Raw genomic sequence first — 17700 nt, 5'->3', positions numbered from 1 at the left:
TAACAGTAGCCATATCCTGTAATGTGATTTGTAATGGCCGCCCAGCTGTACTCGGCGCTACAATATCACGCACCTCCCTCTGAGCGGGAGATGTAGGTACTGACATGTGAGGCGAGTTAGTCGGCATAACTCTCCCCTCGTTGTTTGGTGAAATTTGTTCAATTTGTACAGATTGATTTTTATTTAAAGTAGCATCAATACAGTTAGTACATAAATTTCTATTGGGCTCCACTTTGGCATTGCAACAAATGACACAGGTATCATCTTCTGAATCAGACATGTTTAACACACTAGCAAATAAACTTGCAACTTGGAAATACAATTCAAATAGAATAATATTAAAACGTACTGTGCCTTTAAGAAGCACAGAAGATCTATGACAGTTAAAAATTAATAAATTGAAACAGTTATAGCCTCAATCCTTGTAAACAACACAACTTTAGCAAAGGTTTAATCCCATTAGCAAAGATAACAATTTCTGAAAGCAGGAAACAAATTACAGAATAAAAGTTTTTATTTCAGTCAAACTATAATTCTCACAGCTCTGCTGAGAGAAATTACCTCCCTCAAAATAAGTTTTGAAGACCCCTGAGCTCTGTAGAGATGAACCAGATCATGCAGGGAATACAATGAGTTGCTGACTGAAATATTTGATGCATAGTAAAAGCGCCCCTCCCCCACACACACAGCAGTGAGGGAGAACAGAAACTGACAGAAAAAACAGATTTAAGCAACTGCCAAGTGGAAAAATGGTGCCCAAACATTTATTCACTCAGTACCTCAGCAAATGAAAACGATTTTACATTCCAGCAAAAACGTTAAACATAATCTCTAGTTATTAAACAGCTTTATGTCTTTCTTACAGTGTAATTCTAGTGAAGTACCATTCTCCCAGAATACTGAAGTGTAAAGTATACATATATGACATTATATCGGTATGGCAGGATTTTCTCATCAATTCCATTGTCAGAAAATAAAAACTGCTACATACCTCTATGCAGATTCATCTGCCCGCTGTCCCCTGATCTGAAGTTTACCTCACTCCTCAGATGGCCGAGAACAGCAATATGATCTTAACTACTCCGGCTAAAATCATAGCAAAACTCTGGTAGATTCTTCCTCAAACTCTGCCAGAGAGGTAATAACACACTCCGGTGCTATTTTAAAATAACAAACTTTTGATTGAAGATATTAAACTAAGTATAATCACCATAGTCCTCTCACACGACCTATCTAGTTGCTGGGTGCAAGAGAATGACTGGAAGTGACGTAGAGGGGAGGAGCTATATGCAGCTCTGCTGGGTGAATCCTCTTGCACTTCCTGTAGGGGAGCAGTTAATATCCCAGAAGTAATGATGACCCGTGGACTGATCACACTTAACAGAAGAAAGAATTTTTGCGCCAAAAAAGTCCGCGCCAAGAATGACGCAATAAAATGAAGCATTTTCAGCCCCCGCGAGCCTAACAGCCCACAGGGAAAAAAAAAGAGTCAAATTTTTGAAGGTAAGAAAAAATGATTAATTCAAATGCATGATCCCAAATATGAAACTGACTGTCTGAAAAATAAGGAAAGTTGAACATTCTGAGTCAAGGCAAATAAATGTTTGAATACATATATTTAGAACTTTATAAACAAAGTGCCCAACCATAGCTTAGAGTGTCACAGAAAATAAGATTTACTTACCCCAGGACACTCATCTACATGTTTGTAGAAAGCCAAACCAGTACTGAAACGAGAATCAGCAGAGGTAATGGTATATATAAGAGTATATCGTCGATCTGAAAAGGGAGGTAAGAGATGAATCTCTACGACCGATAACAGAGAACCTATGAAATAGACCCCGTAGAAGGAGATCACTGCATTTAAATAGGCAATACTCTCCTCACATCCCTCTGACATTCACTGCACGCTGAGAGGAAAACCGGGCTCCAACTTGCTGCGGAGCGCATATCAACGTAGAATCTAGCACAAACTTACTTCACCACCTCCATCGGAGGCAAAGTTTGTAAAAACTGAATTGTGGGTGTGGTGAGGGGTGTATTTATAGGCATTTTAAGGTTTGGGAAACTTTGCCCCTCCTGGTAGGAATGTATATCCCATACGTCACTAGCTCATGGACTCTTGCTAATTACATGAAAGAAAAGTGAACACATTTACTATATTTTCAGCATTAGTTACATATAATATGAATTATTATAATATGGCGAAATACATGTTTACGTTGACTTTATTTTTTTACTTGGATGGATGTGAAGTAAAACCTGTTTAAAAGAACACGTCAGTATCAGTTGCACAATCCCATTACTACTACTATGGCTTGTCAGTACTTTCTACTAATGCACACAGGCTTACAAAAGTACCAATAAGAATTAACAGAAACTACCTATCCGTAAATAAGCAATAGCAGGAAGTACACAACAGATACTACTGTATTTGTTTCAATTTAAGCATTTACTTCAGGTTCTCTTTTTCAGGTATATTAACCCCTTCCATGCCATCCAAACAGCGATGGGCTTTAACGCTGTTAGGGCGGCATGGAACATCCTACCATATATGGCATCCTGCATATTCCAAATTTGACGAAGGCAAGGATCAGCCTGGGGGGCGTGCCTAGCAGCGTAGGCAGTCCCCCATGATCCAATCCGGTCTTAAAATCACGCGATCGACGATTTTATTCTTACTAATAGTGTTTGAATCTAAACTTTGCTGGACCAGAAAAGAAAAAAAGTGGATACTCGCAAGGGCTGCCCTCAGGATAGTATAGAAACAAAAAAAGAAAAGAAAAAAATAGTAGAGCTTGCAGGAAAGGGAAACTTTGCTGAGGAAAACAAAGTTATCAGCGAGCAGGGGGCACACTTTAAAAATGAAATCCTGCAGCCAAAACAAATCAGATTACTCTGTTTACAGCACATAGGGGGATATTTATCAAAGGTCTGGTGGACCTGATCCGACAGTGCGTATCAGGTCTGCCAGACATCGCTGAATGTGGAGAGCAATACAATCTCCGTATTCAGCATTGCACCAGCAGCTCTTGTGAGCTACTGGTGCAACGCTGCCCCCTGCAGATTTGCAGCCAGTCAGCCGCCAGCAATCAATCAACCCGATCGTGCTTGATTTTTGGCGATGTGTGTCCGCCTGCTCAGAGCAGGTGGACAGGGTTATGGAGCAGCGGTCTTTAGACCGCTGCTTCATAACTGCTGTTTCTGGCGAGTCTGCAGGCCCGCCAGAAACACGGGCCCTCAAGCTCCATCCAGAGCTTGATAAATGGGCCCCATAGGATCTTACAATCACCTCTATTTTGGTGTGCATGCATTTTTCTGGTCGGCTTATAAAGTGTTATGCATATTTTGACAGAATCTTGTTTTGCGAGAAAAAAAAGCAATATCTGCAGGGGGAAATGTTTATAGAATACGCCAGACCTTGCAGAAAAATTTCAGCTACACCCATGGAGCACCCATGTTCAGCCAATTAGCAGAGGCAGGGAAACTCATTTTACAATAAGGAAAAATAAGCTTTGAATTATTTTTTTTATGATTTCAACTTTAAATAGTTTCATTCCTTTGTAATTTTAATTTTAACATAAAATGTGATTTATGTAGAACAGTTTCGTTAAGATTTTTAATGTGATTAAACAATATATTTTTTACTCTAGGTACTGAGCCTAAAGCCTTCTTCATCTGCTTCTGATTTGCATAATGCTGATGCTTCTATCTCTGTGGACTATCATTTGACTCTATGGGAGAATTTATTCAATAAGATAAACAAACAGCTTGCTATTCCAGAAAAAATTTTTTTTAAATATTGCCCATTGTCTAAGTCTGTTGCAAAGTTCTGTGATTCCCCTTTAAAAGTGGATGCATCGGATACACACGTCTAAAAGAATGCTATTTCCTATGGAAGATTCTGGGGGATTACTGCATGTTATGGATAAAAAAATATTGGAGTACAATCCTTAAAAAAATTCTCATTTTAAGGTGCAATGTTTCATTCTCTTCTATTACTAAAGCTGCTGAAAAAGCTGGGTCTCAACTTGTGAGCAACCTCCCTCCCAAACTAATGAAGAAAAATGTTCTTTTATTTCACGTTTGTCAACTTTTCACATGTTGTGAAGCTATGCACAATTTGTTACATCTTAATGCCTGTGGTATGGTGGCTGCCAGGGCTCGACAAACCCAGGAGCCAGAGAGTAATCTAGCAAGATGGGCTTTATGGCCAAGATTGCGGGAAGCCGATTCATCACCAAAACTTAAGCTTAACCAATTACATTTACCCTTTAAAGGGACACGAAACCCCAATATTCTTTCATGATTTAGGTAGAACATACAATTTGAAACAACTTTCCAGTTTACTTCTATTATCAAATTTGCTTAATTCTCTTGGTATGCTTTGTTGAAGGAGCAGCAATGTACTACTGATTTCTAACTGAACACATGGGTGAGCCAATGACAAATGACAATCAGTATATATATATATATATATATATGCAGCCACCAAACAGCAGCTAGAACCAAGGTTCTTTGCTGCTCCAGAGCTTTCCTAGATAAACCTTTCAGCAAAGGATAACAAGAGAAGGAAGCTAATTAAATGATAGAAGTAATTTGGAAGGTTGTTTAAAATTGTAAAAACTGTCTAAATCATAAATGTCTAATTATGACTTTACTGTCCCTTTAATACATCTCTGCTTTTTGGTTAGACGTTTGAATAGTTAATCACAGAAAGGACTGGAGGTAAGAGTACTTTCCTACCTCAGTTTAAAAGACGGCGAAGTCCAGCCTCTAGATATTTTAAAGGGACAGTCTACACCAGAATTTTTATAGTTTAAAAAGATAGATAATCCCTTTATTACCCATTCCCCAGTTTTGCATAACCAACACGGTTATATTAACCCCTTAGTAACCAGACCATTTTACAATTTTCTTACCGTTGAGGATTTTTACATTTCTGCGGTGTTTGTGTTTAGCTGTAATTTTCCTCTTGCTCATTTACTGTACCAACACATATAATATACTGTTTTTCTCGCCATTAAATTGACTTTCTAAAGATACCATTATTTTCATTATATCTTATAATTTACTATTTAAAAAAAAAATATGAAAAAAACCCCACACTTTTTCTAACTTTGACCCCCAACATCTGTTACACATCTACAACCACCAAAAACACAGATGCTAAATAGTTTCTCAATTTTGTCCTAAGTTTAGAAATACCCAATGCTTACATGTTCTTCGCACGTTATAGAGCAAAAAGTAAAAGTAGCACTTTGCTATTTCCAAACCATTTTTGGAAGGTTACACATGTCTAGAGTGGCTCTCTGCATCGGTTTGCTTAAAAAAGGGTACTGCACGATGCCTCAATATTGAGCCATCGCTGCAATACCCTAAAAGCGATCACTTCCTAAAAGCGATCACTTCCACCTCTTGGTCGTTAAGGTATCTAAGCTTCTTCTGACAGCCATGCATTTTAGCATGCTGACTCCTAGGTAAATCCACGTGAGCACAATTTTATCTATATGGCACACATGAACTTACGCCCTCTAGTTGTGAAAAACTGTCAAAATGCATTTAGATAAGAGGCGGCCTTCAAGGGCTAAGAAATTAGCATATGGCTTACCTAGGTTTAGCTTTTAACTAAGAATACCATGAGGAAAAAAGCAAAATTGGTGATAAAAGTAAATTGGAAAGTTGTTTAAAATTACATGCCCTATCGGAATCATGACATTTTGACTAGACTGTCCCTTGAGTGTTAACGATGGCTCTGAGCCGTCGCAAATTTTCCCTCTCAAGTGCTAACGACGGTTAAGAGCCGTCACTAGCACTCCCCCACCTTCGTGGAGTTCTGGAGACCTCCATCTACTCCCAACCTGGCGATCTGGCCTATATAGTGAGAGGCATCACCGGGGGTTCACGTTTGGGTAGTGACGTCACGCGCAATGAAGTGATGATGTCACTGCGCAACTTTATTTAAAACTGACAATTGTCAGTAATAGGGAGATGGGGTCATGCTGCTTAGAAGCCTGTATCTCAGACACCCAAGACCCACCATTGGAAAGGTATTCATCTAACCTTTCAAATGGCGTAAGTCTTTAATGTGTTCATAAAAACGTGAAAATAAAAACATAAAAAAAAAAAGGATTTGGGGGTCTCTAAAGGCACAAACATAAAGATCAAAATTGCCTAGAGATCCCTAAAATACATATTCTTAAAATAAAATTGTTTATTTATTATTTATTATAACTCGTGTTACCGCAGTGATCACCTTGCTAGGAAATGTTGCATTCTCTTTTACAATACGGACCAATATTATATTTGTAATCTCATGATCACCTGGATAATGTGGTTACAAAATTATTAAATGGTCGAGGAATGCTATTAAAAAAATTAATAATAATAATAATATTATATTTATAATCAGCCTTTTAGCATGCGTGGAAGATGAGTAAAACACCCTCTTTACACAGCTCTGTCCACCTTTCAAAACTGTATTTTTTTGCAAAGAAGCTTATTTTTTTGCAATAAAATTTACATATTTTCTAGCGACATAATTCCTTTAAAATATCTATTTATTTTGTAAAGAGAATTAAAAAAAAAAAATAGTCTTTAAAATTTACAAGGTTATGTTTGCAATCAGACAGCTGTAGCCACCTCAGAAATTAAGATACATTAAATAAATTACAAATTTTTGGAAAGTACACCCTTTGGTGCATCAAATGTGGGGGGGCTACAAGTATTGCTAGAACACAAATAGACAATGTAATAATAAGTGGAATATGGCTCTTTGCTAAAAATAAAATATTTTTTAAGCAAAGCACCATATTCCATTAATTGTTGTACACCTAAATTATGGGCTAGAGATACATGTAGCCCCTCATTTGATGCTCCAAAGGGTGTGCTTTCTACAAAAGTGTGCTTTGTGTACAAGATTCTAATTTTCCAAGTGGCTAGAACTGTTTAATTGCAGACATGACAATCTTAAAATAGTCTAAAAAAATAGCATTTCAACTTTTATGGGTTATGTCTGCAATCAGACAGCTGTAGAAACCTGGGAAACTAAGATACAGTAAAAAAAGTACACATTTTTGGGAAGTACACCCCTTGAAGCATCAAATGAGGGGCTACATGTATTGCTAGCACAAAAATAGACAATGTAATAATAAGTGGAATATGTCTTTTTGCTTAGAATTTTTTTTTTTTTTTAAGCAATGCAACTTATTCCATTAATAGCTGCGCACCCCAGATCCATGCTAGAAATACTTGTAGCCCCTCATTTGATGCACCAAGGGGTGTACTTTCTGAAAATGCGTGCTTTGTGTACCCCATTTTAATTTCACAGGTGGCTAGAACTGTTTAATTGCTGAAAGCAGTACAGTAAATTCTAAGATGCTATTTTTGATAATTTATCAAATTGACATGCCTGCAATAAAACAGTGGAAAAAAACAGTGAAATGTTCTTAATTTATGATATTTCAGACAGGTTACCTACTACAAATACTTATCCACACAGGTTTTGATGATGAAAAATTACATACTATTAATTTTTGAGTCAGGAGTAAAAAAATACACTTTTTTCACATTTTACGCGATATGTTTTAAACCTGATGATACATACACATATAATAATGGTATATTTTTAATCTCCTGGGTCTGCTGAAAAAAACAATATATAGTTTGTATAGTTTATTCACACAAACTTTACTTCTAAAAGTGTTTAAACATGAACTGTAACAAAAAGCTCAAAACCAGCTTAGCACACAGGTGGGAAATGGCTTAGCAGCCAAAGGGTTAAGCAGCGTGCTCAAGCTTATATTTCCAGAAACCCTTCATTTAAAGAATCCTTTTGAACACAACTTTAGAAGTCCCAGTCAGCAACCGGAGGCAGAGGGTGTGTTAAGTAATTTGCTCTTTTTCTCAACCACTGTATTAGTGAGAGTAATCAAAGTTCCTATGGAGGCTCTTCTCTTACATTTAAGGGACACCTGGGAACATATCATTCCAGATTCATGGGCTGTGGCTGTTGTTACGATTGGTTACTTTTTTAGAATTTCACAAAAAGCGTCCTGTTATTTTGTTCAATCTCAGGTTCCAAAGGATGGCAATAAGTTATGCTTCAATATGTGTTTTGCATGCTCAAGGCTCTGGTCATTCAATATTAACATACTTGTGCTTCAACAAATGTTCAAAATTGAACGATGTAGATATGCTCATAGTACTTACTCTGTTTTAATTGCTTTTCCACCTAGGTTAATTGTGTCTTGTACAGTTCATGGCACTATACTTAGTATTTTATGCTTTATTTTGTTATCTGCAATGGCCGATTATATTTTTGTTTGCATTCAACTTTTATATTGAAAAAGCCACTAATATTGCGGATGTCAGATGGAGCGGTACTGGCTATGTGCTATGTTTGGTCAAGAAACTGCTATTTCTATTCAATAGGGTCCTACTTTCCAGTTATATCTTAACTTCTAAGAAAAACTTTTTGATATGTGATTTTAATTGAGTATGTTTTTTACTTAAATATGACATGCATTATCTGGGAACAAGCAACTAAGTAGTTAATGTGTGTGTTTTAGATCTTGTATTTCTATTGGTTTAAATACATGACACATCCGGGATTTAACAGCTGTGTTTAGCGCTCAGTCCTTTGCTCTGATGGACTGCCCGTGAGGCAGGAAACGCGTCAGCCGAGGATTCTGACAGTTTGCTGTGCCTTTGTAACTTTTTTAATGCAAGTGCAATAAAATTTACCTTTTAACGAATACTCTCTCTCCCTGCCTTTCCTTACACCGGGACTGTGATTTTGTGCAATATTAAAAGGATTATACTCCAGGTTGTTCCTGATAAAGAATAAAAAGACAGACCATTGAGATCAATTTTGGATCTGAGATCTCTAAATCACTTTTTGAAACCTCGTAAATTCGAGATGGAGGCTCTACTTACTGTGATTTCTCGGATTCCCCAAGGTTCTTTTCTAGTTTCTAAAGACCTGTTAGAAGCATATTTTCGAATTCCAGTGGCACCACCTCACAGAAATTACCTAAGTTTGTCAGTAAATGGTTAGCATTTCCAGCTTGTGACCCTTTCGGAATATCAAGAGCCCCAAGAAACTTCACAAAGGTGTTAGTTCCATTGGTAGCAGAAATTCTGAAACAATGTATTTTTCTTCTTCACTACCTAGACAATATTCTTCTGGTGGCATTTTTAGAGCAACAGACAGAACTGATTACAGATGTATTCTTGCAAATCTTAAAAAAAACAACTTTTGGATGAATAGTCCATCAAGAAAAATACAGCTCAAAACTTCTCAGTCCACAAGGTTTCTGAGTGCCCTCTTCAATACAGGCAAAACTCTAGTTTCACTTCCTCAGGAGAAGATCCAAGAATTAAAGTTGTTCCTCTTACAGATTCAGAAACATAAATGGTTAACAGCAAGAGAGTGGATGAAACGGATTGGCAAGCTCATTTCTACCATTCATATAGTCAAATGAGCTAAATGAAGAACCAAAACAATCCAAACAAAAGTCTCTGAAAATTCATATTTCCTCCACTGGAATAAATTCCATAGATCCTGCACAGAATCTGAAAGGAGAAAGGGATGTTTATCCTGATAGCGCCTTACTGGCCAAGAAGACCATAGTTTCCTCTTCTGCTTCAGCGACAGTGGCCTCCACGAATATTGGCACCCTTGGTAAATATGAGCAAAGGCGGCTATGGAAAATTGTCTTTATTGTTTAACCTTTTGATCTTTTGTTCAAACAGTACACAAAAATACTCTGCTCTCATTGATATCAAACACATGCAAACAACACAAGTTTATCCAAAAGAAATAAAAAATAAAAAAAACTTTGTAAAATATATGTGCCACAATTATTGGCACCCCTTTATAGTCAATACTTTGTGCTACCTCCCTTTGCCAAGATAACATCTCTAAGTCCTCTCTTATAATACCTGATGAGGTTGGAGAATACATGGCCAGGGATCTCAGACCATTTCTCCATACAGAATCTCTCCAGATCCTTCAAATTTCGAGGTCGATGCTGGTGGACTCTCCTCTTCAGTTCACCCCACAGGTTTTCTATGGAGTTCAAGTCAGGGGACTGGGGTGGCCATGGCAGGACCTTGATTTCGTGGTCAGTAAACCATTTCTACGTTGATTTTGATGTATTTTTTGGATCACTGTCCTGCTTGAAGATCAAACCACAGCCCATTTTAAGCCTTCTGACAGAGGCAGTCAGGTGTTCTTTTAATATCTGTTGGTTTGTTGATAGAGTCCATGATGCCATGTATCCTAACAGGTCCTCTGGCAGAAAAACAGGCCCAAAAGAATTAAAGAACCACCACCATATTTATCCATGTGCATGATGTACTTTTCCATATGGCTACCTCTCTGTGTGTGCCAAACCCACCTCTGGGGTTTATTGCCTAAAAGCTTTATTTTGGTTTCATCTGACCATAGAACCCGATCCCATTTAAAGTTCCAGTAGAGTCTGGCAAACTAAAGATGCTTGAGTTTGTTTTCGGATGAAAGTAGAGGCTTTTTTTTTTTTTTTTTTTTTATTTATTTTTATAAACCCTTCCAAACAACTTGTAGTGATGTTAGTGATGTATGTGAAGTTGGATTGTAGTTTTGGAGGCCCCAAGACACAACTAACTACTGCAATTCTCCAGTTGTAACCCTTGGAGATATTTTTAGCCACTTGAACCATCCTCTTCACAGTGTGTTGAGACAATACAGACACACATCATCTTCCAGGTTGATTCATAACATTTCCAGTTGACTAGAAATTCCTAATTATTGCCCTGATGGTGGAAATAAGCATTTTCAATGCTGATATTTTCTTAAAGGGTCAGTCTAGTCAAAAACAAACTTTCATGATTCAGATAGGGCATGTAATTTTAAACAATTTTCCAATTTACTTCTATCACTAAATTTGCTTTGTTCTCTTGGTATTCTTAGTTGAAAGCTAATCCTAGGAGGTTCATATGCTAATTTCTAAGACCTTGAAGGCCGACTATAATCTCAGGGCATTTTGACAGATTTTCACCACTAGAGGGCTTTAGTTCATGTGTTTCATATAGATAACACTGTGCTCATGCACGTGGAGTTTCTAGGAACCAGCACTGATTGGCTAAAATGCAAGTCTGTCATAAGAACTGAAATAAGGGGCAGTTTGTAGAGGCTTAGATACAAGATAATCACAGAGGTAAAAAGTGTATTAATGTAACTGTATTGGTTATGCAAAACTAGGGAATGGGTAATAAAGGGATTATCTATCTTTTTTAAAACAATAAAAATTTTGGTGTAGACTGTCCCTTTAAAGCCACTTTCCATTTTGTGAAACTCAACAACCTTTTGCCGCACATCACAGCTATATTGTTTGGTCTTACCCATTGTAATTAATGACTAAAATAGACTTTGGCTTATGTGTTACCTCATATTTATACTTCTGTGAAACAGGAAGTCATGGTTGAACAATTTTCTTTTCCTAGATACCCAGGTTATTAAAAAATGTGAAATATCAATGGGAATATACTTCAAATTTATTTTTCCCATATAAATTCATAGGGGTGCCAATAATTGTAACTCTGAGCTAAGGGGCAGTTTTCAACAGTTTAGAAATCAGTTTAAGCCTAGCTAGGCTTAGCTTTTCAAAAATACCACCAAGGGAACAAAGCAAATGTAATGATAAAAGTCAATTGGAAAGTTGTTTAAAATTGCATGCCCTATCTGAATCATGAAAGTTTTTTTTGGACTTGACTGTCCATTTAAAGATTTTTTTTTATTTTTTTTTATAAACCTGTTGTGTTTGCAATTGTTTGATCAAAAGGCTTAAACAATAAAGACATTTTTTGCTCATATTTACCAAGGGTGCCAATATTAGTTGAGGGCACTGTAGCAGTTCAACCTCCTTGGTTACTTCCAGAGATTCCAAACATCCTTAACCAGTTATACAGGACGTCCCTCTCAACAGCTCCAAACAAAGTCACTGGTCTAGTCCGGTGAATTAGAAAGCACAATTACGGAAAAGTAGTAAGCACTCACCCAGGCAAAAGGTCTTCGTGTGGTTAGGGCTAAATATAGTGGCAACGAATCGTTCACCAGAAATCTGTGGAAGTACCTCTAATCAGTCTGGGTCCCCGTGCCGCCAGCCTCTTTTCAACCTCTGCAACCTCGGCACTCTGTAGGGCAAGCGTTCCGCAATCTTCCAAGCGGCAACAGCCGTCCGCAATGCTGTCAGTCACTTCCAGTTGACTCGAGGTATGTGACGTAGACTCAGTGAAATCCTCTGTGGGTCCGGGATACGCTGAGGCTTAGCTGGGAGAAAGGAGATATGCAACAAATAGAAAAAAAACCAGCAAGTCTTCCAAGCGTATGAGTTCATAGAAATGTATTTACTTCGGGAAGACATAAAACAAACAGTGTTAAAACAAAAGTAACCCCTGTCAATACAGGACAAAAACAAACACGGTCCTACGCGTTAATCATGGACACTATTGAATGGTGAGAAAACAGATCCTTAAATACACCTGGGTCCACAGGTGCATCAAAAATTGAATTAACAATTTAAAAGGGACATGTCTAAAAATGGGTGAACAAAATCTAGCACTGGTAACCTTAGAGGGTAAATAAAGAGAACAGTATGTTATACATATATAATAGAATTATCCTGCCAAGTAAAAACCTCAGTTAATATCCCCTATAAGATTAAGTTGTTGTACAGCAATATATTCTGTGTAAAGCCCACAATCATCAACTAATAAATTGAAGAAATGAAATAATGAAAAATAAATGAAAAAAATAATAATAATAAGCACTGATAATCAATAAAAAACTATATAAATACTCCATATAAAGCTCTAAAATGCTAATATGTAAAGACAGGGTCTAACATCCATTATTGGCCCTGCTAATACTAAGAAGGAACATTAAATGAGTTATCAGATGGAAATTAGTGCAGGCTACAATCAAATGCCGTAATATGTGTAAACATCACTTAGTAACAGGAATAGGCTGTCAAGGGGGAATTGCGAGGATAAAACATAATACAGATAATTCTCTGGGGCAGCAAATTTTATATGGCCATGTGGGAACTTAATGTTGGAGACACCAGAAATTGATGATGTCGCCGTCTATATTGGCTTCAATATAGACGGCGACGTCATCAATTTCTGGACCTACCTCTTGTACTGAATGGCTTTTTTTGACAGCTCCTTTTGAACCTTTGAAATTAGCATCATTGTGGAATTTGACTTTGAAGACTGTGTTTCTGGTAGCAATTAACTCAGCAAAGCAGGTATCAGACTTGCAAGCTTTGTCTATGAAAGAACCGTTCTTGGCTTTACTTCCAGATAAAGTTATCCTTCGGACGATTCCAGAGTTCCTACCTAAAGTAGTTTCAAATTTCCATTCCTCTAACGCACTGTACCTTCATATTTTTGTATAACGTGAAAGCTGGTTGATAAAGAAACATCTTATACGATTTCTTCATTATTATATTGAAAAAACTATTGCATTCAGAAGAACAGATATATTGTTCGTTATTCCTCTAGGGCAGGGATGGTGAACCTTGGCACTCCTGATGTTTCAGAACTATATTACCCATGATGCATAGGCACTCTGAAATCCAGTTGAACATCATGGGAAATGTAGTTCTGAAACATCTGGAGGGCCAAGGTTCCCCTTGCCTGCTCTAGGGAATAGAAAAGGTAAACTTCAAGCAAGCACTGCAAAGGGTGCGTTAAAAATAAAATCCTCAAGTTTATTGGATATACATTAAAAAAAAAAAATAAAAGGTGAGCTTACGCATATATTTATACAAAAATGTTTATTATTGTAATACTATATTATGTTGCATATTAGAACAAGGTTATTATGGTAGGTTCTGAATACCATGTTATGGTGTCAATTTGACACATTGTGATTGCTGGATAAAATGTTTGGTTTTTAACTCTGTTTTTAATGTTGTCAATGGGTTAATTGATCCTAAGGAAGTGTATCAATAAGACACCATCTAAGCATAGGTTACGTCTATGAGTAAGCTCCACTAGGGGGCGTGAAATACGACCTGCCCCGTTTGTTATCCTGCCTGTCTGTACATTGTTTTTAATGTATATCCAATACACTTGAGGATTTTATTTTAACACACCCTTTGCAGTGCCTGCTCCATTTTTTTCACTGCGATTGTTTACGGCTTGGTTCCACCGCTGCAACGGCACTCCAAGCTTAGTGGAGGTTAATGGGTGACCTTTGAAGCGGGTTCACTTCCACAAATTCCTGCACTACGGATCGAGAGACGCCAGGTCTTGTGGACTGTGTTTGGCTCAAACTTCAAGCAAGGTATATTATTTAGATCTACAAGTTGAATTATTTTCCAGTACCACCTGGGCTCAGGGCACACGCCACAAAAGCAGTATCTACAACCTGAGCATTTCAGAATGATGTGACCATTTCCAATATCTGTCAAGCTGCTGTATGGAGAAGTCTGCTACACTTGGAAGCAAAATTCTCAACTCTGTTGTTTCTTAAAATATATCTCTTTTTGCATTCATATCCGTGTTTGTTTTCTTCTTTCCCATTCCCTATTGCACTTACAATATACTGCTTGGTATTCTCTCACCTGGTAAGTATTGGATAGGTTGGCCAAAATCATAAAAACATCATTTCTATATATTGGCATATAACCTAGACAATACTTACCAGGATTCTCACACTTTATTGTGTCTGTATTCCTATGCTGTCCAGAACTAGGAATGAGGATGGAAGCTCAGGTAAGGATTATATAGGTTAAAGGTGTGGTTATTTCTGTCCATGCCTCCTCTGGAGAGGGGATGTCACCTGCTAAGTATTGTGTAGGTCAGTGTTCTTCAAAGCACAGACCGGGACCCATTACTGGGTCGCAACACCATGTCTACAGCTAAAACCAAAAAAAATAAAAAATTATGTGATTTAGACAGAGCATAACATTAAAAAAAGGGAGGTTCCAATTTACTATTATCTCTTCATTCCCATGATATTCTGTGTTGAAGAGATACCTAGGTAGGCATCTGGTACACTACATGACAGGAAACAGTGCTACCATCTAGTGTTCTTGCAAATGGATAACATTCTTGCAAAACTCCATATAGTGCTCCAGAAATGGGCAGGCTCCTAAGTATATGTCCCTGCTTTTTAGCAAATGATACCAAGAGACGAATAAAAATTGATAATAGAATTAAATTAAAAAGTTGTTTAAAGTGAATGTAAAGTCAAGCTCAATGCTAAACACTGCTTAAACGCTGACCTTAAAATACTGCCACTTTAATTCATCATTTTTTCAGCAAACCTCTAATTAACTATTATTTGAGCTTTATTTCATAACGATCGTCATCTCAATCCTCCGCCCGCCATCTTGGATTAATGATTGACATTGTAGGCTCGCTTGTGTCAACCAATAATCCGATCAACCACGGGGGGACCAAACCCCTTTCGGCTACGTCACGCGTATGTAATGCGCCTGTGTTTGGAAGCCGTCACACAGAGCTCTCACGCACGTTCACATTTAGCGCATGCGCTATTACACTTAGTCATTTTAGAAGCAATTTTCAGAGTGCTTGGTAAATACGCAACGCATGCGCTGTGTATAGCAAAGCCGGGAGCGCGCATTGACTCTACGTATACAGTGGGTGGGACTGCTGTATACGTTACAGGGGATTAAATCCGGAAGTTGCGGGTGGGAGGAGCTGCTACCTAAAACGGAGCAAATTTGGTAATGAAAATATAACCTTTATTTTGTTTTGTTTTTTAAAAATAAAGTGGCGGTTTTCTTTATTAACTTGAAAGCAATATTATAATTGGTTAGAATAAGACAAAATTGACATTCACTTTAAAATCACATACTTTATCTGAATCATGAAAGAAAAATTGTGTGTTTCATATCCCTTTAATGTTCCCTTAAAGGGATACTAAACCCTAATTAATTTGTTTCATGATTCAGATAGAGCATGCAATTTTATGCAACTTTCTAATTTACTCCTATTATCAATTTTTCTTTATTCTCATGCTATCTTTATTTGAAAAAGCAGGAATCTAAGCTAAGAAGATAGTCCATTTTTGGTTCAGCACCTGGGTGGCTAAATGTACCCACCAGTCAGCAAGCGCTATACAGGGTCTGAACCAAAAATGGGCCAGCTCCTTAGCTTAAATTCCTGCCTTTTCAAAAAAAGATAGCAAGAGAAAGAAGAAAAAATGATAATAGGAGTAAATTAGAAAGTTGCTTATGCATGCTCTGTCTTAATCATGCCCAGAGATCTTTCCAGAGAGATTTAATTAAATTCTAAGTCACTTCCATTTTTTCCACAATTTCAAAGCTTATAATATGGCTGCAAATACTCAAAGTGGAGTTCAACAGTTTCCATGCCAATATATATATATCACACACACATACATCTTTATATTATTCAATATGTACGTTATTATGTATGTTATTACAACTATTATTATATTTCTTATTTGTAATGTGACAACTAGTAATATACAGGGTGTAAATACAAATTTACCATCAGCAATAATGGCTCTTTTTTCCTTCAGTCCTAGTTCTCTGACAGCAGTAGCTGAGGGCATGTACACCTGATAATCACTGCTATAAACTAGTGACCATTGACAAATTTGACAGCATACCGTCATTCCAATGCTGTAGAATCTAGATGGTGAGATGCTATTACAGAACGTCTACCATTAATCGTGGAATAAATTCACTTTAATAATTAACTATTTGAACACTTACATGCTAGCGTGAACCTTGTAATAGTTATGTATGTAGTTTGAGGGGGACACCTTAGTGTCCAGTGTTTGAGTGCAGAGGTCAGTATGATCTTTACAAGGTGAAAACGAACAGGAACCAAAAGAAATATCCAACACTCCCCGAGTACATCGAACACAACACAGCAAGAAAAAGCCACTAGGATTACCTAAGAAACTGCCAGAAGGAACCCCGGAGCCCCCCGTGAGCTCGGATCTGTTGTAGTGCCCTCCGCACCACTTGCAAGTACTCCGCCATGTTGTGTCAAGCAGCTTAGAGTGGTACCCCTGTCAAACCTTCTCGGCTGGGAACGGAAGCGAGCTCAGAGTTCCGCAACAGTGTGCTGTTTATTGTGGCATTACAAAGACACAGGTTGCCAGAGGTGAAATTTGAAATTATTGTGAGAAGATTGAATTCATGGAAATACTACTAAATAGTGTGACACATTACATTAATAATACTACAAATAGTGATAAGCAATTCGATACTTTGTTACTTTTTCGTAATCACACATCCACTGTGCAAGGAAAATACCAAAGGTGCTTCAATAGCAATAACGTAATAATACAACATGCTGTACATAATGAATTAATTAAATGCCAACTTCCAAGATGCTTTATTCAGTAAGTCACGAGTGAGTAGGGATCAAAGTCAAGTGGCTACAACTTAAAAGGAATGTTTGATGCAGCATTTTAAAGGGCAAGTACACAACTTGTAATTGCAAGAATTTGCTGCAGTCTAGCAACATCAACAACAAAATATGTATAAACTTCAAAATGTTTTCAAAACATCTTTCACTTGTTTGTTGCAATTTTAAGCAACTTTCTAAATTAATTCCTAATATCAATTTTTCTTCATTCTCATTCTATCTTTATTTGAAAAAGCAGAAATCTACATTTAGCCACCAATCAGCAAGCACTACCCA

At 37.3% G+C, this 17700-nt stretch overlaps 1 protein-coding gene and 1 long non-coding RNA gene across 2 annotated transcripts in view; one reads left to right on the top strand and one right to left on the bottom strand.

Moving 5' to 3' along the window:
- The window catches only part of LOC128662872 (uncharacterized), a 33866-nt gene extending 29968 nt beyond the window's left edge, over positions 1-3898 (top strand). Inside the window, exon 3 of the long non-coding RNA XR_008402820.1 lies at positions 3654-3898. This is a non-coding gene — a long non-coding RNA (uncharacterized LOC128662872). The remainder of the gene's footprint in view (positions 1-3653) is intronic.
- The window catches only part of NDUFA12 (NADH:ubiquinone oxidoreductase subunit A12), a 113737-nt gene extending 96641 nt beyond the window's left edge, over positions 1-17096 (bottom strand). The window contains exon 1 of the mRNA XM_053716894.1: positions 16945-17096. Coding sequence (XP_053572869.1) covers positions 16945-17033 — 89 coding nt within the window. The 5' untranslated portion in view covers positions 17034-17096. The remainder of the gene's footprint in view (positions 1-16944) is intronic.
- Positions 17097-17700: the final 604 nt, after the last annotated feature.

This window comes from Bombina bombina, chromosome 6 (assembly GCF_027579735.1).
Source record: "Bombina bombina isolate aBomBom1 chromosome 6, aBomBom1.pri, whole genome shotgun sequence".
NCBI lineage: Eukaryota > Metazoa > Chordata > Amphibia > Anura > Bombinatoridae > Bombina > Bombina bombina.
Note: the sequence above shows the minus strand (reverse complement) of the source record. Positions and strands in the feature narration are given on the sequence as shown.